This window comes from Tamandua tetradactyla, chromosome 6 (assembly GCF_023851605.1).
Source record: "Tamandua tetradactyla isolate mTamTet1 chromosome 6, mTamTet1.pri, whole genome shotgun sequence".
Lineage (NCBI taxonomy): Eukaryota > Metazoa > Chordata > Mammalia > Pilosa > Myrmecophagidae > Tamandua > Tamandua tetradactyla.
Window position 1 is genome coordinate 131,489,044 of NC_135332.1, and position 22,802 is coordinate 131,511,845.

A 22,802-nucleotide genomic window follows, 5' to 3' on the forward strand; every position below is an offset into this window, starting at 1 on the left:
GTTAGGCTTATTAAAAGCAGCAACTTCAGATGAATTCCTACCTGCATTATTAAAATTTAAGAAATTCCAAGAAAGAAATCATTGAGGCTGCAGTGTATTATTTGATTATTTGTTTCTTATATTAGTTTTTACTGGCAAACTTTCTATTTCTTAGACTTAAAAATGTAATGAGACATTATCTACCAGGTGTCTCATTATAGTTTAATATTTCTAATTATTGTTTTCACTTCAATTAATAATTTAAATATACTTTTATTTGTCTGATTTTTTTAACTTAAGAAACAAGTTAGATTCAGTAGACTATAGATTTTACTAACTGCATTTCACCAATTAAAATACAGTATTTAAGTATGATCAAACTACCACATATTCTAACAAAGTAAAACACAATAAATTCTTAATAATTTAAATAAAACATCTTCAATAATTTAAATCTTTTCTGCAAAATAAAAGGTTTGAGAGAATCTAATAGCAAAGAGTTTTCTGAAATATAAAGCCTTTCAAAAAAGCCCCAGTGTTTTTAAGAAATAAAATAGCCTCTAGTGTTTACATAAAATCTATATTTTAATAAATGAAAATATTGTTCAAAAAAAGGTCCTTTTAGTATACTACAAGTTTCTGATACATCAAATATAGGTTAGAATTTGTTGAGTATTTTTACGGAAGCAATAAATCATAATAATACCATCTAAGTGTTCATTGAGGAAATGATCCTAAACTCACAGAAGAGCATCAAAGTTAGTCATTTTTAGAAACAATTGTAGAGGTTAGAGTTTGCCATGATTTTAACCTAATAGGCTGAATGATAATCAGTTTTAAGTTTACATCTTTTTTCTGTAACTAGTTTATAAAATGTTAACATGAACACTTGTATATGCCATATTTTTTAGTTCAAAATAATTATATTTTTAATGACTAGTAGAAATATTTTGCAAGTACTATAAAAATGCTCCTTTTGCCCTGTGTAGAGCAGGTGGTAATCTACTATTACCACTTAATGCAGTGTGCAAAAAACAGACACAGGTAACTAATAGTAGAGCAAATGTTAATACAACGTAATTAAAATTCTTCTGAAATATAGTCAAATTAAATTAATTTGATGGTACTTTGACCTGAAAATGAAAGCATTAGAAATATTGCAGAATAGCGACGTGTCATACAAACAAATAAAAGGGTCTCTTCTCAGAGGTTTAAGAAATGCAGGAGAAATGTACCTGAAGCAAAACAAGGTGGGCCAAATTATTTCTTAGTTAGGAAACAATATCTGACATTTTTTATCTTTTGGCTTAGATTGAGTTTACTAGGCATTTTCAGTCTTTACTCCATGAAAAATGAATATCCTGATTGACTATGATAAGTCTGAAGAAAAAAACATGGCTGGATTATACATATATATGTATATATACATATAAACATACATACATATATTTACGTTAATACAGCAATTCAGCCTTAATATGCTAATAAATCATTTAATACCCAAGAAGAGATTATAATACACAGTATTCTCCAAATGTATCTGGCCACACTTTTTTTCTTTACAGAATTTTGATGAAATTATAACAAGACAAGTGTTCCTCCAAATGTACTTTGGTTTGGATGATTTATTCCTTCTGCATATTTTTTCTAACTGATCACATCTAATTGAATCATCCCTTTGTAATATCTACAAATAAAACTGAATGGCACATACTGATAATGTTGTTTTGATATTTTATATATTATATCCTATATGCTTTTTATATATTATATAAATGTAACATATAAACTATATTATATAATGTGGAACAATCATTTTGTATATTATATATATTATATATTCTTATATAGATATAAGAAGAAAAAGTCATATCTATATAACTGTTTCTTCATGACAGAGTGTTTTTCTCCATTTTTCATTCTTACATGCTAATTAGTTAAGATTATAACTAGTGTTTAATAATTATAAATAAATAAACTGAATCTTGTGGAAATTATATAGGTTTAAATCACACATGGAGTTTGTGACAAAAGAGTAAGAATATGGGTAAAGAATTGATACATCAAATGAATAGAACCAAGAGTCAAAATTATTTTACATACTAAAGTGTGGGCCGTACTCAGTAATGTGAAATGCAACAGCGTTAAAAGCAGACTCTTGTTTTTACCCTAAAATTACATTTTCCAAAGAGAGAGCATAGAATACCCAGGAGATGTGTCTTGACAACCATACAGACAGTATCTGGGGGAGAGTGAATGCAGTAATTCTTTACCACAAAGTTAGTATGCATTAAAAATCTCATGCAGTTGTAAAAACACTGTCCAGTAATGAGTGCTATAAAGAAATCATTCCACTATATTCTGTATGAGTCAATTCTCATTTGGAACACTGTAGTTATTATTTTTCAGGGGCTAAAAGTGAAGAGGAAAATGAGAATTGTTAAATGATTACAGGTGAAAACCAGGAGGATTATGCTTCAGGAAATAATCTTTTGAGATAGCCTAGGATTGCTTCCTATGACCAAATGAAATGCTAGCAAGACAAGACAAGGCTTCAATTATTTTAATGACTATCATTAAACTTTTTCTTTTTGGAGCATATTTTTTGGAGTATATTAGAGCATATTTTTTGAAGCTAGAGTGTCATAGTTTCAAACCTTAGATATGTGTATTATAAGTTTTAGGATCTTGAGCAAACTACTTAAACTAGCAGAGTGATGATTCCCTCATTTATAAATAACAATAACTGGGATGAAAAGGTATTTGTGTTGGACAATTAGATAATGAATTTATGTAATACATCTTACCCTGGTAGACAGTTGATAAATGGTACCAAGCATTCATATTTTATTGGTCAAGGTGTCAGAATTAATATCAATGTGTAAATATTATAGGGAGGCATAGTTCACCTTAATATGTAAAAATTCCTTCAAAGATCTGTAGCTGAATTTTAAGCCCATGGTCTTCTTTTGGAAAATTACCGTTAGGAATGGATTCCAAGGAAAAAATCCCTTCACTGGAAGAAGGGTGGACCAGCAAAAACATCGCAATGCACTATCATGTCTGATTTTATTAGTCAAATATCATGTGCATAGGATCATCCATATAAGAAATTTCTTTGAGTCATAATAATTTATAAATGTTGTTTACTCACTAATTTGAGCTTGTATCTCTTTCCTACACCTGCATAAGGAAGAAATTGTGTAAAATATGAGTTGAAGATAAGAGACCACAAGTGAGAGATCTAAGTAGAGAGTAGGAAGTGGAGAATTTATTGGTAGACTATTTTGACTGAAACCTTGCAAATGGGTTGGTACTGCTGCTCTACAGAACAATTCTTTCAGACAAATAAGATGTCTCCTCACCTTCGGCAAGATAATTTTGGGGATAGTGAAAGGGATGAAATAAATTTCAACACCAAATATTTACTGAGTGTTTCTGACTAGTTTCAAATACTTTATATAAAAGGGAATAATGGCACATAAGCTGATCTGTGCAATATAAGATTTCGAGTGCAAGGGATAGGGTATGCAAAAAGGATATCCAAGGAGGATCTCCTGAAAGATGATCAGGGAGTTCAATGCTGAAGAATAGCAGAGTCAGCTGGGTCAGGAAAGGTGCAGAAGGCAGAGCCATGTTGAAATCTCATTTTTGGTTTTCAGTCATTTCTAAGCATTGATATTCTCAACATCTTTTGGTTCTTTGGTAGCATTTTATGAAGTTGTGCTTTGTCATGTAAAAAGAGACTATGGGATTCGGAATGTAAGGAAACCGTTTTTCTCTTTAGGAAATTTAACCTTGAGGTGGGAAGAGAGTAGAAAACAGCTCATGGAAATAGAATCTTGGAATCTGTTTTGCACAGCAAATGAAGCTGTGTAGATAAGAATTTTCATAGTGGTAGAAATTGATAGTATTTATTTAAATATTTTATGACAAACTGATAAGAACACAACTAAATATTTTAAGTTAACTTTTTCCCCCAATTTAAGTTTGCATCATGGTTGTTACAGAACCAATTTAAGAAGAGTTAATTACACAGAACAGGGTATCTTTTTCAGATCAATTGCACTGATTTATACTGAGTGAATATTATTAAATTTTCAGATGAATACAGATGTGAAAGCCATGGAGGGCAGGGGGCATCCAGTTGATTTGTTTTTGTTACTTTTATAATTATGATTTATTTCTGGAGAAAGTAAATCAATTCTCAGATGTTAGTAGATTTGTATATAAAAACATGGAAAATGAAAACAGGAAATGTGCTAAGGAATTAAGGTTATAAATAATTCTTCAATTTTTTGAAATAATTTATTCCCTATTTTAAAATTTATTTTTATTATAAAAGTCATCATACTCATGTTAGAAAATTATAAAATAAAGAAAGATAAGTGATGAGAAAATATTATCACTAGTAAGATCTTGGCTTAATTTTCTTTGTATATATCTTTACATAGTACATGATTATTATTAAAAGACAGTCTAGTGCAGTATTAAAACTTCAATAAATGTTAGCTAGAGTTGAGTTTATTGGTGATGAAGTAAGCCCTTTTAATATCAGGAAATCTCCCCTGTCCAATTGTGTTTATTTTTTTTTTAAACCTTTTCATATAATTGTTCTAGTTTCTTCCTTGGAGACAGCTATAAGTCCTATTTGATCAGCTTTCACATTTTTTTTTCATTTCTTTGTCTTTTTCATCGACATTTTGAGATAGTTTCTTAAGTTTTTGTCCACCTGACTTATTTGATTCTACTGCCTTCAATATGACTGCATTGTTACTTATTTCATGCTTATATTGCTTTCTTTTTTATCACAGAGAGATATTTTTTTACCCTAACCTGTTCCCTCCTAATGGATTTCTGCTTCCATCATAAACAGGCTGTATATCCCAACTCAGCCCTTCATTTCCTTAAACCAATGGAATATACAAAAAACTATAATGCTTAGCAAGTACTTTGATCACGGCATCAGGGTTCTTTTTGACTTTGCTTCTGCTTACTGTGTTTCATCTCTGGGACACTAGTGCACACAGAATGTAGTATATAGTATATTATTACCTTTGACAAGGCCCATAAAGCAGTGCATGCATATATCCACTTTTCTGATTGGTATTTATTTACTCCGATTTTCAGTTCCTTTAAGCTTACACTTGGTGTAAATTGTCCTTTAACTTTGGGCAATAAACCAATGGTCATTAACAGTTTCTAGTCTTTTCATTTTTCCCCAATTTCTTCATTAAATTTTTTTTGTTCTTTCCTGCTTCTAAATGCACTTCATTTTCTCTTGCAAGTGATGTCAGTTTTTGCTCCTCTTGCACTTACATCAAAGACTTTTCAGGCTTTTGATGGACCACATATTATACTATTTTCTTCTGATTCCTTTTGTAAATCATTTGATTGGGTACCTTCTTTCCCTGTATTTCAGAACAATGTATACTTCCTTTATTTTGCAATATTCTTGCTAAGTTCTATTTTGAATTATGATTAATATTTATTACTATTTACTACTCCTTCAGGAGAAAAATGTTCAGGCTTTATATATGAAAACAGATAGGAGAGCATCTGTTTCCATGATTTGGCTAAGCATATACTGGCAACTAGCTGTATATCAAATCCTGAGATGAAGACCAAGTTAAGGGGGGACCTATTATTATTAGCAATCATATTGCCACTCTAGCCTGTCCATATTGACCTAGAATCATACCATGTTTGCTGACACTCAAAGCCAAATGAATATGTGAAATATTATAACCCCAGCATGCACTATTATTGGGTGTTTTTATGCCTCAGTGTGTAATGTGACATGTTACCCCTGTGATCAGCTCCTCTACCATGTCTGTTTATTATTATCTTTTTAGGGATTTTAGTAGAAAAGATAGGTGAAGTTAGTTCAAAGGTATCCATACCCTCCACTTAAAAATATTCCCCTTATTTTTTCAAAACTTTTGTTGTGAAGTAAAAGAAGTTCAAGTTTAAAAAAATATTAAGAGCGTAATAAATCTTAAACCTAGTAAGGAAATTTATGTAAACATAATATGATACAGCCCTAATATGGCACTTTTTTTCCAATGGTTTGATTTAACAGTGAAAAAGGAAAACAAATTAAGATATTTAGTAAACTTATGAAATATAAAATGTGCGTGATGCATACCATTTTCTTTGTGCACAAAGGCTCCCTGAGGAGATTCAGGGATACCTTTCCAGACTGTGATTGGTTTGGGATAGCCAGGATCCATAGCTTTCATTTCTTCACTGTATCTCCAATACCTAAAAAAGATTTTTAAAAAAGTTCATGGGGAAGGAAATTATTTATATAAATAGTGTCACTACATTTGTTAAATCCTTGTTATATGCTAGGCACTGTTACCTGATACCTGTTACTGATTTAGCAGTTGGGAACCTCTGAGTTAAATCACTGAAAAGACAGTGACCATAAAACATTTACTGTTTCTTCTCTTGTATCTGTTAAAAATGGGTATGTTGTATATTATTCAGTCTGCTAAATTAATTTTAAAAATGTTAGCTAAGTACACTTACAATATATATGACAAAACTATAATCCAGACCAAACTTTTAATGTTGCTAACCTAGAATTTTGGAATATTTTTAAATTCCTGGAGACAATGGGATCACACCCTGCATATGTTTAAGAAAAATCACTACATACTTAAAAAACAGGTTTGTTCTCTGAGAATTAGCTATAACATTCTCCACGTAATAAGAACACCTATACTTTATGTATTTCTTTGTAACTGTAAATTTATATACATAATTTATTTTATATCATTTCCCTTAAATCCCTCAATAATCTTTTAAATTGCATATTATGATGCTCTATATAATCACGTCCTATTCATAGATGAAGTATATATGGCCACTCAGTTTATGGGGCAGATTTGTAATTCGAGTGAACTCTTTTTAAGTCATAGTTTATTTAGTATGATTTTTTTTTTACCAATATATTGCTAGTGGTTCCCTTGACACAGCATTCTTAGAATAAACCCACATGTTGCTCTTGCTTTTTTGGTGAACACTCAACACTTGATAATATTCATTGTTAGTGTATAAATCTATTTCCTCCCTTCTTCTTTTCATGTATGTATCCATTCACTCACCAACAATTTTTGAGCACCTATATTATATGCCATGCACATAAGATTCACAGAGATCACAGTTCAAGACATATTAATGAAAAGTGAATTTTATTTGCTTCTTTTGTAGGAGCATCATTCTGATATGGATTTGTCAGAATATAAGGATTTCTTCCCTCTCTTTCCTAACACATAATGCAAAACTATAATTTGCAATCATTATAATCTTTAAAAAACTTAGCATAGGCTTGGACTCTCAGGTTATCTGCTACATGTCATGGTTTTGGTATCTATCCAGTAAATGGCAACATGATTAGATTTTTTCCTGACAAATATTTGGAGCTTCCTTATAAAAGGTGCTGAGGTTTATTAATGAATATAGGTTTGTATTTTAATTTCATACAATTTTAAACATATTTCAACATGAACACGAAAACCTCATCCTACTGATTTTTTTCCCTGAAAAAAATAAGCTTATTGAGAATGATATTAGCATATTTAAACTGGAACACTATGCAATAAGCTAGTCTTTGGGTTTAAACTTTTAGAGATTGTGATGGTGAAAATTATGGAATTATATTCAGGAGGGTCAGCAAACTGAAATAAATAATAATTTATTATTTTAATAATAATAATAATAAAATCAGTACTTTCTTCTGATTAATCAGTCATTACTAATGCATTATTATGACTTTAAACAGTTGAGTCTTGGAAACAGACATTGTGAATCAAGGCTTCAAAATAAATTACGGTAGGAAATTAGATTTGTTTAACATTTTTTTAGGCTGGATCACAAGTTCTATCCATAAGAAAAGAGAGCTGTCCATCTAATAGTACAAGTCCTACAACATTTTCTTGTATTTCTCCTCTTCCAAGAAAAAAAATTGATAGAAAAATTCTGGAGTGAAATATTTCAATGGATGTTGCTTGATACTGAAGTCAACACTGAACAAAAAGTGTCTCTATCTAAGAGAATTTCACATAACCCTGCCATTTCACCTTCCTACCAGGTCTCAGTGTTTAGACTACTCACTTTTGTTAAGTTATCACAAAATACAGGATCACTTCCTTTTTTATATGCAAATAATCAATTGAATAGAAAATGTCAATTTACAAGGTAGTTAGATCTTACTGTGTTGTTAGATAATTTAAAAATATATACACATTTATTAATATCTTCTTAAGTGCCCCCTCAAGCTGGAGGAAATAGATGTATTCTGTCTTTGACTATTAATGGTAATTTAAAAAAGATATGGATAATATCTTCTTTCTCTGAAAATATTGTAAAATTCTCAACATTTAAACTCTGAATGAAATATGGCAATGGAGTGATGGTGTTTTTATAAAAGATGATTTAGAAACAGCATTTTACAGCTAAATGCAATGAAGAACAAAATGTATCCAAGTATCAAATTATAGGTATTAAGAAATAAGCAAGTAGGAAACTGAGGGACCAAGTTCCATGCTGTATATGTGAAATAAATGAAACAGTGGCAATTTTAACCTGAATTTACAGATCTATTTAAAGAACCATCATTTCATCTACTCTTCTTAAGCTGTGTCTATACTTAGATTTCATCCATGCCCCTGCTTCCAATACCATTTATATGACAATTACTCTCAAATCTGTGCCTCTGGACCTGACCTTTCCACTGAGTGGCAAACTCAAATCCAACCACCCACTTGATTTCTCTGCTTGGATCTAAATAGGCATTTCAGTCTAAATCAGAACACTTTAATCTCTTAATCTCCCCAATATTCCTGTCAGTTCCATCTCCAGAAGTGGCATCACACTCAATTATTTAGGTGAAGTTAACTTTGATTTTACTTTCTCTCTCACCCCTAAAATCCACAGTATAAGAAGAGCTTTTTATAATTACATTAAAAATGTATCCTGCACCTATCCTCTTTCCTCTGCCTCCACTGTTACCATCGTCTCTCTCTTGTACTTCAACAGTTTCCCAATTATCCTCTTTGTTTCCACTCTTACAGCCCATGCTTCACAGGGAAATCAGATCATGAATGCAAAGCAGACCATGCCACTTTCCTGTGTAAATCCCTCCAACCCAGTGCCTTTTCACTGGACTTATCACAACATTCAAACTCTTAACCACAGCCTGCGGGTCTTTTGTAGTCTGGTCCTTGTTTCCCTCTCTGACGTCTTCCACCACTTGATCCCTAAGCTCTACCTGCATTTTATTTTTTCCTCTGTTTTGAACATCTCAACTTCATTCTTACATCATTGCTTTGTCACTTATATTTTATCTCCTTATAACACACTGCCATAAGTAGCTTCACATGGCTGAAACTTCTCCCTACTTAAGTCTCTACTCAAATGTCACTTTTACAAGTGGGCCCTTCCCTGCTTCCATATTAGTACTCCAACTACTCCTTACCACCCATGAGTCTCTATCACATTGCCTGGCCTTATTTCTTTGTAGTATTTCTGATTATTCAAATTATCAGGTCATTTATTTGTTCATTTATTTATTATTTGTTTCCTTCAACAGAAATAAACACCACAACAGCAGGCATCTTGTGGTCCTTTTATCCTACTATATCTGTATTGCTTAGCACACGTCACATAGTATGTGCTCAAAAACCTTATGCAGACAAAATCAAATTGGAAGATGTGTTTTCTCTCTCTAGCAAATTATTTTAAATCATTCTAATTCTAAATGTTGTTCTAGAGTATTTGCACTTTCTAGCTCACCACAGAGCCCATCACACCCTATTGCCTTATAGCCCACTGATGTCCCAAATGGTATATGTTAATCACCTGACCTCTTAAAGCAATTGAGTTTTTTACACCTGGACTAGATCATCTCTAAAGTCCCTTTCTGCTCTTAATCTTAATGAAATAGAAACCTGTTAAAATAGTTATCTTCTTTAAAGCAAGATGACAGTGGAAGGAGAAGAAAAATAAGCATGGAAAATACATTTCAATATTCTTTCTCTCAACAATATGTATGGTAAAAATATAAAAACTTAAAATTGATAAGTATCATAGGTATAAAAAAATATATATAAGACTCAGTGAATTGCCATTTAAAAGTGAAAGTGACTATCAAATTGTTATTTATGTTCTTGAGTTGGATAGTTGAGTATCTTTTTCATCTGCTTTTAAGTCTAGATTGAATGTATTAATTAAGTTGTATCTCTGGAATAATATAATTGTACAAACATGAAGTAATCTATTCATGAAATAGTTAAGACTCATGGAATCTTTTTAACAATAGCTTAGTACACTTTTACATAAAGTTACACACGTGGAAATTAATTGGTAACTTGCTTTCAATATTTTTGAAACCTACAAAACCAGTTGTTTAAACATAACTCAAAATAATAAAAGCATTTCCAAATATTTTGTGATTTTGCATGTGACTTTTTAAGTAGAAAGTAAATCAACTAAAAATCCTTTCACTATTTCCTATGTATAGTCTTTATTCTCATAAATTCTGATAGCATCAGCTATTTCACTGAGTGGGAAGAACTCACATTTAAACTCCAAACTTAATTGTTTCACTAAGCATTAAATTTTTAGAATCTAAAACATTTCAAAAGTAATTTCGGCATGCTAAGAAAAAGAGTTATCTGATAATGTAATGTCAGTTTTCATTATCATCTTTGAAACTCATTAAAACTTATATATAATAGTTAAACTTAGTCTCATTTCCTGCCCTCTAGAAGTTAACCACTCCAATGTGTCTCTTCTCAACATTCCTTTTGTTTCTAAACTTTTCTAGGAAAAAAAAATGCAGGGGTACTTCTGTAATGTATCTAGTTCTGAAAGAACAAATTCAAGCAAATGAAACATATACTGACCTGTCTCCCTTGAAGAAATAGGTTTTCCCAACATCCTCCCACCAAATGGCTGAATCGATACCATGAGGGGGAATTCCACTTCCAAGAGTAATCAAGTCATGAGGATAACCAGGTTGAAGAGTAGTGTCCTTAAACACCCAATATTTGTTACCTGTATGAAATAAATGCAAATGCACAGTACATTAATAGAATGTTTGAAGTTTTCAGAATATTATCTAATGATACAATTCACTGAAAATTATTTTATATTACATCTGTGAAATAACTTAATAGCAATCACATTTGGAATATCAGTGCTATTTTTGAAACAACGTTACTTTTCAAATTGGATATAATAGTAATAGCTACTTACTATAATTTGCAAGTTAATTTTAGAATTAAAAAAGATTTACAAGTTAGCAATAATTAAAGAAATCTGAACCAAGGATCAATGATTCTTCCTCTAGGAATTAGAGGTTCTTGTTTCAATTCAAGACTAAATCATTTCTGTGTTTTGCACATTTTCTATACCCTCAAAATGCTTTACTGATTGTAACATCTGCTCTATTTGGAGCACTTCCTTTATGCTGAGCCTTTCCTTTTATTTTATAAACATTCTCAAGTCTCTATAGTCTTATGTCATCCTCCTCTGACCCTATACCCTCTTCTAGCTGTAACATCCCTCTCTATGAGTGGTAACTGAAGGGAGTAAAATTTTGAAGAATTTTAACCCTGATGTTGTTTGCAATTGTGGGTTCGTTGTGACACTAAAAAGTACTCCTGGCAGAAGGGCTCCTGCCACTCCCCAGTCTGGTATGCTTCAAACGTCTACTGAATCATTATATAAATACTCCTTTTGCCTTCTGGTATACTGGAGTAGATAGAGAGAAATACCTGAAATCTCTACATTGTAATTCAGCTGCCTTGATCTCTGATAATGACTGTATAGCCTTTATCTAGTGCCCCTGTGATGGTAAAAACCTGTGACTAAATTTCATTTGTACTCATTTATCCAGTTTTTCAACTTTAGAGTCTTGTAATCACTAAAGACACTAAAGACAGGCCTTAATGTTTATTAATGAAAGCTCCTGTGTCAACCCAGAACTAACCCACCCCAAGTCCAAAGTTATCTTGATAACAGACCAATCTAACCAAAATGGGCCTGCCTGACCTGCACAGTAGATTAGACTTTAACCTACAAGTGAACTATACCTCATTGTCATACTAAAAATCATGCCCATCATCATATTAAGCACACCCTTTTTTTTTAACATACGTCCTGTGACGAAGCATGTAATCAGTCTGCACATGCTCAATAATTAGATCACCTCTAATCACATCATTTGGGGCTACTGTGCTCATTATCAGAAAACCTACCCATCTTTTAAATCTATAAAACTATCAGAATTACTGTAGTTCCAATAAACAAACTTGGAGCTGACAGGCCATTTGAGCTCCTGATCCACGCCTAATAACAAACTTTTTCTCTCTTTGAAAAAGAGTCTCAGGAATTGGTCATTTGAGCACATCAGGCAAAAGAATCCACCATCCTTGTCTGGTAACAATGCTGGCGATTTACAGTCAATCTTTTATCAGATCTATTGAGCTGGTTGCCCCTTTTTTTCAAGCAGAAACACTCTACAATGCTTTAGAAAACCTCTGCTTTTGCTTGCAGTTCCTAAAACTCTCCTTTCTATCCATGGAAATTTCCCTACACTCTTTCCAGATTTTGCTGTGTTCCCACTAGGCTCATTGAACCCCAGGATGCCCTGGGTGGATATAGCACTATAAAGTGATCAAAGAAGCTTAATTTATATATTTTTCCAGAGTTTCTTTGGAGGAAAAATGTGTGATAAAAGAAAAGGAGTTACAGTTCTTTTAGAAAATTCTTGTTGTTTCATAAAAAAAAATGTTTTTAATGTATTTGAGGAATACTTTTCTACACTATTGGTCAATGTTTTCCATAAATGAATGAGGGAACCTATCAGCCTTCTGCTTGAAACGATCAAGTCTTTTGTAACAAGAGAAGGTCTAACCAAGTTGTTTTTTTTCTGTTAAGAACAAATACCAAGAGATTAAAAAAAAATTCACTGCTAAACAGAAAACTCATCAGCAAATATTTGCTGTAAGGTTGCACTGAAGAAATCCCAGAGGATATATAAAAAAAAAAAAAATTAAGAGAAACAACACCTCACTTCTTCATATTTATGACAGAATTTAGTGAAATAATTGACAATGATTATGAGTTATACATTGAATTTTCCAAGTGCTTATTATTTTTGCATCTTGCTGAGGTAAGATTCTAACATAACAAGGCTGATGATAATTCATTTCTATTTTTCAGTTTTTTAGTCAGTTTGAGAGATTCATATTTAATTCATATTCTTTCAGATGAGAGGTGAGTTTTTAACTACCTTAGCATAAGACAGTCTGGTTCTCAAGGAAAATATTGCCTCTTTGGCAGAATGAAAGCCTTTACTGAATTTCACATGAGGTTTACACATTCTGGAGCAAGTGGAAAATTGATCCATAGTGACACTGTACTTGGCAGAATGCAGAGGAAAATATCAACAAGTCAGATTAAAGACAGAGAAAGCTTTATAAATAAAAAGGCTAACTTTAAAGGATGTTTAGAGTTGGAGAAGAATTTAGAGATCATCTTCTCCAGTGATTTTTTTCAGTGGAATTCATCTATCCATGCACTCAATGTCTGTTTACCAAGAGCCTATTATTATAGGCCATCACTGAACCAGGTGCTGTAAATTCATGGATGAAGGAAATGCACAATGTTCCTGCCCATGTGGAGCTGATTACTATCATGGGAGACAGGATACTAAGCAAAAAATCTCATGAAGAATTTTTAAATTAAAGATATTCCTGCAATGAAAAAAAGTAATGCTTAATGACCTTTTTTTGCCTAGAAAAAAAGGAATCGAACCCAGGTCTCTGGCATGACAGGCAAGAATTATGCCACTAAGCCACCACTGCCCACCTGCTAATGACCTTTTTTTGGAAGAAAAAAAAAATCTAAAGGACGGTGCCTAGTCTGGAGGTTAAGATTCATACTGCTTCCCTGATACTCCTGGTCTGAGTCATTATGATTGATGGGAGGGTATTACTGTTCTGATGCTCAGGATAAGAAAAACGGTTGAAAATGCTGCTTAACACCGTCATTTTTTTTTTACAAGTCAAAGAATCATTGTGCCTAAAACCACACAACCAACTGCTAATAGATTTGGACTACAGCTCAGTGCTCATCTCACTATTTCAAGTTGACTCTCAAAACAGAAATCTTTCACACTGACTTTCAGAATTGCTGATGGTTTCCTGCTTCCACAATTATTAACACATTGTATTCTGCCCATTCCTTCCTCAGTAATCATATACCCTTTGTGTCATTAAAAAAAAAAAAAAAAGCAAAATCCCTCTATTTTTGTCTCCTCAGAGTTTACAAACTCGTACTTATACATTTATATTTTGTATCTTCTGTTACAACAGTGGTTGGCAAACTAGGGTCACCACCTGTTTTTGTAAATAAAATTTTATTGGACCACAATCATGCCCTCCATCAGTTTTCATATTGTCTGCGTTTGCTTTCACCCTATAGTAACGGAGTTTAGTAGCTGCAAGAGACTAGAGGGACCATAGAGAAGAAAATATTTAGTATGTGGCCTTTAACAGAAATTGTTTGCTGATCTCTGGATTAGAACACAAATTCCTTAATGGCTGGATTTTCTTCATATAACAAAAACCTGCACTCAGTAAATGTTGTTTGTTGGAATGATTATTGTCCAACAGTTCTATATATTTTAAAACATTTCAGAGATTTGAAAAAAAAATTGTCACAAAGAAGAATTACTTTCTGTTAGATTAATTGATTCTCTGCCAATTACTGCTGGGAAAGTGGCTAAATCTCTCTGAGCCTTCCCTTCCTAATTTGTACATGAAATGCTAACACCTCTCATGCAGCGTTCTGGAGATAGAGCGAGATGAGATGTATAAAATACACTATGTCTGACTCATGGCACCCAATAAATGTACTTATAATTATCATATAATGCAGTGTTGCACTGATCAAATTTGTTTATTACCTACACTAGTAAACAGATAATACCAATAATAAATTATTAAACTACACTAGGTTGTGCCAATTATTTGGTATATGTTTTCATTTCTATGTAATAGATAGGTTACTCAAGAAACTTGAATAAATGCCCAACTCTGGAGAGCATATAACTTTTAGCTGGAGAAAAAATGATTTCTTGTTATTGGTATTTTTCTAGGTCTCACAATACTATCTCGTAAGCTGAGAATTTTTTTGTTGATGAAGATGCGGCAGCCATGGAGATATGCATCTTACACCTCTCCTCAAGGCAGAAGCTGTCCTTCAGATGCTCTGCTTTCAGATCTGTTGTATCATCTGAGCCAAGGCCCTGCTCTTCTCAGGTACTCTCTAGCCATTGACTGGGCACAGCAGGGGCCTGAAGGCTGGCCATTTCTGCCCAATGTGGGACTCCTCTACCCAGCAGTCTTTACTCCAGAGTTCCCCACTGGCCTCCCCAAGACTGACAAGTTTGTCTTCCTTACCCAACAAACCTCTTGACTTTCTAACTGTGTTTCAAGATCTGCTTCCTGGCAAAGTCAAACTGACACAGTTTAAAAAACTTTTAAAAAGTTTTTTAAAATGAGGAAAAGTTTTAGATACATAAGGAATATTGATGGGAAGTATAAAAGTAACCATAATAAAACCACAAGATGGGATTTCTGAATCCTTATATATAAGCACAGGTAAACTAATTATTAGTGAAGATTTTCAGATACAAAATGTTTGGACCTGTGGTTTAGATAATTTCTTTATTTCAATACACAATGAAAACATTAATGTTAAAATTCCCCCAATTTTTACAATTAAATAAAATAATACAATTCAAATGTTATGTATTTATTTTTGTGAGTACCAAGGCCACTATATGTCAATCCCTTAATCTAGGGTAACTCTTTATATACCAATATCCCATTACCTCCTAGAGAGAAGTAAGAAATTATTGTACTCATTTATAGTGAAAGGTCTCTTTCAGGTAATCTATTGTACTAGGCAAAAAACAATGCATTTTTACTTGAAGTGTACTTCATCAGCACTCCCGAAATCTTTCAAGAGCAATGATTTGTAAGGAGCATAAAGAAAATGCTGGTTTATGCGTATTCATTTGAAATAAAGTAATAATGAAAGTCACTCAGACCATTTCTCAAGGTAACAATTCTTTTCTCTATCATCTTCCAAGGTAACTTATTTTTCTTCTTTTTTGCAACACTTCCCTTTTGATACGCTTCTTTCACGTGCCTTTCTTATTCCCAAACTTTATTACCCTCTTCCTTTTTTTGCCTCACATATTTTAATTCTCATACTATAAGTGATTTTTGGCTCTCAAAATGAAACTCAAAATGGGTGATGAGTATTGCTTGAAGTTGTAAAGTACAAGCAAAACATGAATATTGCAGTCATTTCTCAACAATTTATTTTGACTGTTACCAGTTTCAACAACACTGGTATCTTCATTTTTAAATTTATTCACAATCTTGAAGAATACTGTGCAGTCAATTTTTAAAGTACACTTTTGATATTATCTCATAACCATTCAGCCTGAACATGACAACTAATTGAGAATGTAAACATCTGCCATGATTATGCTTACAAAATGTTACTCTATTTTATAGAATATATCTGAGTGATTTGGTAAAGTAACTGATTAAACAAAGTGTGTAGTCCATTCTCTTTCTAGAGAAAAGTTTATTACTTCCCTGTGGTGTAATATACTCTCTTTCTGCAGCCCTCTAACTAGATAAACCACTTTAGGAACAAAAAGACAGGAGAAAAGCTCACTACATTTACAGGGATGAGGGAGTCTACTGAGATATCACACTGCCATGATGTCAGATATTTATATCATGTGTCAGATCCGTTCTATCAGACCAAGAGGCAGCCCAGGAAGGCCTGTGATTTGTACAGTTCACCTAACACTCAAGTATTCACAACTATACCAAGAAGCATCTAAACAGGTGAAGGGGTACATAATATACTGGCTTCTTTTATTAAAACAGTTTTGTTCACACACCATACAATCCGTCCAAAAAATGCAATCAGTGGCTCTCAGCATAATCACAGAATTGTGTATTCATCACCATACTAAGTCTTGCTTCCTTTTAAAAAGCATATTTATAAGTGAAGTTGAAATAAAGATTTCTTTAAAATACTTATTTATTTGTACCATGCTTCATTTCACACAAAAAATGAGGGTTCTTATAGGAATAGTGACAAAATGGCAAAATATTAAATACAAAAAAAAGACTAGGGGAAGTAGATAAAAGAACAACACCAAAACATAGATAAATAATATAAAATATTACTTAGAAGGTGGGTATAAAATATTTTTCAATCATTTCCAATATAAGCTCCTACTAGAAAATATATTTACTCATTGTAAATTTTAACACTTAAAATTTGAGATTTTGTTTTACTGTATCTTTAGTAATGGGATTAATTCTATGTTAATACCATACTTAATTTCTCCTTCTAATACTTCCAGTAATGCTAAAACTTTAACCAAGAGGGGAAGTTGCTATGGAATGAAGCATCTCTGCTTTAGGGGAAACTTTACTTGATATCAGTGAGGCTCAACTAAGGAGCTAAAACCAGGATAGTATTAATTTGGTTACTCAATTAACATGTTCAGAATAATGAAGTAATAAGATTCTCCTATCAAAGTGTCATGGATTGAACTGCATCTCCCCAAAAGATATTTTAAAGTTCTAACCCCTGGTCCCGTGACTGGACTCCATTTGGAAACAGGATCTCTGAAGATGTTATTTAGTTAAGATGAGTCCAATTGGATGGGAGTGGCCCTAATCTAAGATGACTGGTGTCTTTATAAGGAGAGGAGCTATGCAGACAGATGGACAGAGAAGCTGCCATGTGCCGAATGAAGGGCAAAGATTGAGTTATGTTGCCATAAGCCAAGAAATGCTTGGCCACCCATCAGAAGTCAAGAAAAAGACAGTGTTTTGTTGCCAGGCCAGCCTACCATGACAAACACCACTCAGTGGGTGGACTTAAACAACAGGCTCATGGTTTTGAGGCTAGTGGAAATCCAAAAATCAATTAGCAAATCAATACTTTCTTTACAAAGTTTGCATGTTCTGGTTCAGGTTGCTGGCAGTCTTTGGGTTCCTTGGCTTGTTCCCCCTGTCTTGTGTCACACGGCAATGTCCTATGCTTTCTTTTCAGGTTCCACCGACTTCCGGCTTCTGGTTTCTTTCTCTTTATAAAGGCTTCCAGGAATCTGGATTATGACTCAATCTCATTCAGTTGGGCCACACCTTAATTTAAAATAACATATTCAAGAGATTCTATCTATAATGGTTTCACACCCACAGGAATATGGTTTAAGATCAAGAACATATCTAAATTGGGGTACACAATTCAGTCTATCAAAGACACAGAACAAATTCTTCCCTTTAAGAGAAAGCATAATTCTTCTAGCACCTTGGCTTCAACTTCTAGCCTCTAGAACTATGGGGCAATAAATTTCTATAGTTTAAATCCAACTAATCAGTGATAATTTGTGACAGCAGTTCTGGCAAATTAAGAAACCATGGTCATCAGTTTATTTAAAACTTAGACATATAAACATGAATATTTCCAACATAAACTGATGTGCTCAGTAAAGTTTTATTTAAAAAAGAGCTTTATTGATGTATACTTGACAAATGATAAATGCACATGATTAAATTACACAATTTTTAAAGTTTTGTCATATGTATATACTTGTAAAAGTATCGACATAATCAAAATAGTATACATATTCATCATCTTGAAGAGCTTCCTCATGCCCCCTCATACTTCCTCCTTCCCAACCCTTACCTCCCTCAAGGTAATCACTGAACTTCTGTTTCTATAGATTAGTTTGTGTATTCTAGAATTTTACATGAATATAGTAATATAATATGCACTCTTTCTTGTTGTACTCTTTCTCATTCAGTATAATTATTTTGCGCTTCACCCATGCTGTCATATAAGTCAGAGATTCACTTTACTGCCAAGTAATATTCTATTATGCAGATATACCACCATTTATTTATCCATTCATATGCTGATGGATATTTGAGTTGTTTCCAGTTTGGGGTTGTTATAAACAAAGCAGCTATGAATATCTATTTACAAGTCTTTGTATGGACATATGCTTTCATTTTTCTTGTGAAAATAACTAGGTGTAGAATGATTGAATCATATGAGAGTAATATGCTCAACTTGTAAAGAAACTGTCAAACAGTTTCCCAGAAAGATTGTATGACTTTATATCCCATCAACAATGTATATGAGTTCTAGTTTCTAAGTAATTTTAATCTGAGCCATTTAACAAGTGTGTGGGGTCCTATTGTGGTTTTAATTTATATTTCCTTAATTACTAGTGATGTTGAATATCTTTTCTGGTGCTTATCTGCCATCCATATATTTCCCTTGGTGATGTTTATGTTCAAACCTTTTGCTTATTATTTTATTGCTTTGTTTGTATTCTTTTTAATGAGATTTGAGAATTCTTTAAATATTCTAGATAAAAATCCTTCATTATATATAATATATGGTTTGTAATCACATTTCCCAGTCTGAGCTTTTCTTTTTATTTTCTAAAAACAGCCTTTTGAAGAACAGAAATTTTTAGTTTTCAAGGAATCCAACTGATCACTTCTTCTTTTATGGATTATTCTTTTGGCATATCTAAGAAATAGCTTTGCTTAGCCCATAAAGTTTTTCTCTCCTGTTTTTTTCTAAAAGTTATATAGTTTTAGCTATAAAATTTAAGTTAGTCTGTTTAAAGAAACTTGCCAAACTCCTTTACAGAAAGGTTGTACAATTTTACATCCCATCCCCAGTGTATGAGAATTCTAGCTTCTCCACAATCTTGTCAACACTTAGTATTGTCAGAACCATTTAGAGTTAAATTTTATATATGGTGAATGTATGGATTAGCGGTTATATATTTTTTGCATTTGTTTCCACACCATTTCTTAAAAAGACTATCTTTTCTCCACTAAAGTTCCTTTGTTCATTTGTTAAAAATTAGTTGCCCATATAAGTTTTGAGTCATTTCTGGGCTCTGTGTTCTGTTCCACTGATCTATTTTTCAATCTTATGCCAATGATACACTGTCTTGATTACTCTTACCTTTATAATAAGACTTGGAACAAGTAATGTTTTCAAAGTGGTTTTGTCTATCTAGGTTCTTTGTATTTGCATATTAATTTTGGAATCAGCATGTTGATTACTGGGGGGAAAAAAAGCCTGTTAGCATTTTGATTTGGGATTGCACTGAATCTATAGATAAAATTTGGGGTGAACTCATGTCTTAAGAATATGGAATCTTCTAATCCATGGTTAAGGTAGGCTTGTCCATTTATTTAAGTCTTCTTTACTTTTTTTCAGCAGTGTTTTATAGTTTGTATTATACAGGTTATCTTTTGCAGATTGATCCCAAATTATGTGACATGTTGGAGATGGTATTGTAAATGATATATTTTTTATTTCAATTTCTGGCTGTTCATAGCTGATATATGACAGGAGACAACTCTTCATAGATCTCTTGCTTTTCAATGTAGCTTATAAGCAAAGGTACTCTGCCTTTTATCCAGACTACCTTTCCAAGGATATCTGTATAACAACCATTTTTTTATTATAAAGAAAGGGAGTGACTTGGCAGCAAGGGGAAAGATTTATTAATGTCCAGTATAGTAAAGAAGCTATCTCTTATTAGGGGAAAAATTAAGGCAGGCATGCTACTCATTAAAAAAGACTTAGGTTCTCTAGCCTGGAGTTTCTCTTTTGCAAAGTAATTCATTGCATAACAGGTGATACCTGGCCCACCTTACTGTCAGCCTTTGAAACTGGGGTTCAGTGAGCCAATACAAATGCTTACACCCTGACTACTGCTATTGTCTGTCTTTTGTTTCTTTATCAGGAGTTTCTTCTCTTATACCAATCTGGTAGCCTACCAATAGGCTAAAATATCAACTTCAGCTATGGGCAATACAGAGAAATAAAACTGATTTTTTTTTTTTTTTTGGTAAGAGCTGTATCCTGCAACCTTGCTAAACGCACTTAACAATTCTTGAAGATTTTTTGTAGATTTCATCTGATATTCTACATAGAATATCATGCTGTGTGTGAATAAATACAGTTTTATCTCTTCCTTTCCTATTTAGATGCTTTTTGTTTATATTTCCTGCCTGTTCTGCACTAGACAGAATCTTCACAAAAATGTTGAATAGAATTGGTGACTGTAGACCTACTTCCTTATCTTGTTCCTGATCCTGGGAGGAAAGCATTTGCTTTTTTATCAGTAAGTAGGTAGGTTTTTTGTCACACCCTTTTTTAGGTTAAGTAAACTTACCTTTTATTCTTTTGTTGTCAGTTTTTATCATGAATGTATGTTGGCCTAAGCCAAATGCTTTTTCTGGATCTATTAAGATGATGTTTTCTTTTGTTAAATTAGTATGATTAATTGTAATGAATAATTCTCAAATGTTAAACCAATTTTGTATAAACCTTTTTATATATTGTTGGATTAGATTTGTTACAATTTTCTTAGAATTTTTACATCTACATTAAGGAGGGCAAATTCTTATAATGTTTTTGTACTCTTTTGGTATTAAAGTAACACTGGTTTTATAGAATGAATTAAAAAGCATTCCTTTCTTTTCAATTTTCTGGAAGAGAATTTGATAGAATTCTTGTATTATGGAGATGCTGGTTATGAATTTTTTCAGCTTTTATATGGCTCAAAATATTAATTTTACCCTCACTTTGGAAGATTTTTTTTGCTAAATACAGAATTCCAGGGAAAAATATTACCCCACTATTTTTTCACTTGGCTTGTTTCTGATGACATGTCTGGCTTGTATTCCCCTTATCTTCGATCTTCTGTAACTAATGAGGTATTTCCCCCCACCCCCTTCTTTTGCTGCTTTCAAGACTAGTGCTCTAGCACTAATCTTGAGAATTCTGATCATGATTTACCCTGATATGTCTTTTTTTTTTTTTTTTTTGAGTTTTTTGAGCTTCTCGGATTTGAGGACTTATAATTTCATCACATTTGGAAAATTTTTGACCATTATTCTTCAAATATCCCTTCTCTCCACCACTCTCTTCTCCTTTGGGGATTTCAATTATGGGAATATTAGGTTGCTTGAGATTGTCCCACAGTCCACTGAAACTCTTCATTTTTTTGGATTCTTTTTTAATTTTAATTTTAGGTAGTTTTCATTGTTATGTTCACTGATCTTTTTTTTTTTTCCTCCACTGTCTAATTTGTTGTTAATCCTAGCCAGTGTATTTTTCATTTCAGGTATTGTAATTGTTATTTCTAGAATTTCTAATTTTGGGTCTTCTTAAAAAATCTTCCATGTCTCTACTTAATATTTTGAACATAGAGACTGCATATATGCTATTAACTATTTTAAAGTACTGCCTGCTAATTCTAGTATTTGTGTTAGTTCTGTTTAATTGATTTTTTAAAAAATGACATGGTATTTCTACATCTTTGAGTGCCTGGTAATTCTGCATTGGATGTCAAATAATGTGAATTTAAACTTGCCCGGTGCTGAATATTTTTGTATCCCTATAAGTATTTGTGAGGTTTATACTAGGACACAATTAAGTTACCTTGTAACAGATTGACTGCTTCAGGACTTGCCTTGTTAGGCAAGAGTAGATTAATGCTCATTTTAGGAGTAATTATTCCATACTCTGAGGCAAGACCCTTCTGAGTACCTATCCAGTGGGAACGGGCACTGCCAGCCTTATGCGAGTGCCAGGTGGTATTCCCTTTAATCATACTGGATGGTTCTTTCTCCAGACTCAAGTAATTTCCTCACACACAT

General features: G+C 32.6%; 1 protein-coding gene across 1 annotated transcript in view; it reads right to left on the reverse strand.

Moving 5' to 3' along the window:
- MMP16 (matrix metallopeptidase 16) overlaps positions 1-22,802 on the reverse strand; it is a 255,756-nt gene that overhangs the window by 3,779 nt on the left and 229,175 nt on the right. Inside the window, exons 8-9 of the mRNA XM_077167161.1 lie at positions 10,893-11,043; positions 6,128-6,243 (exon numbers count right to left, since the gene is read on the reverse strand). Coding sequence (XP_077023276.1) covers positions 6,128-6,243; positions 10,893-11,043 — 267 coding nt within the window. The remainder of the gene's footprint in view (positions 1-6,127; positions 6,244-10,892; positions 11,044-22,802) is intronic.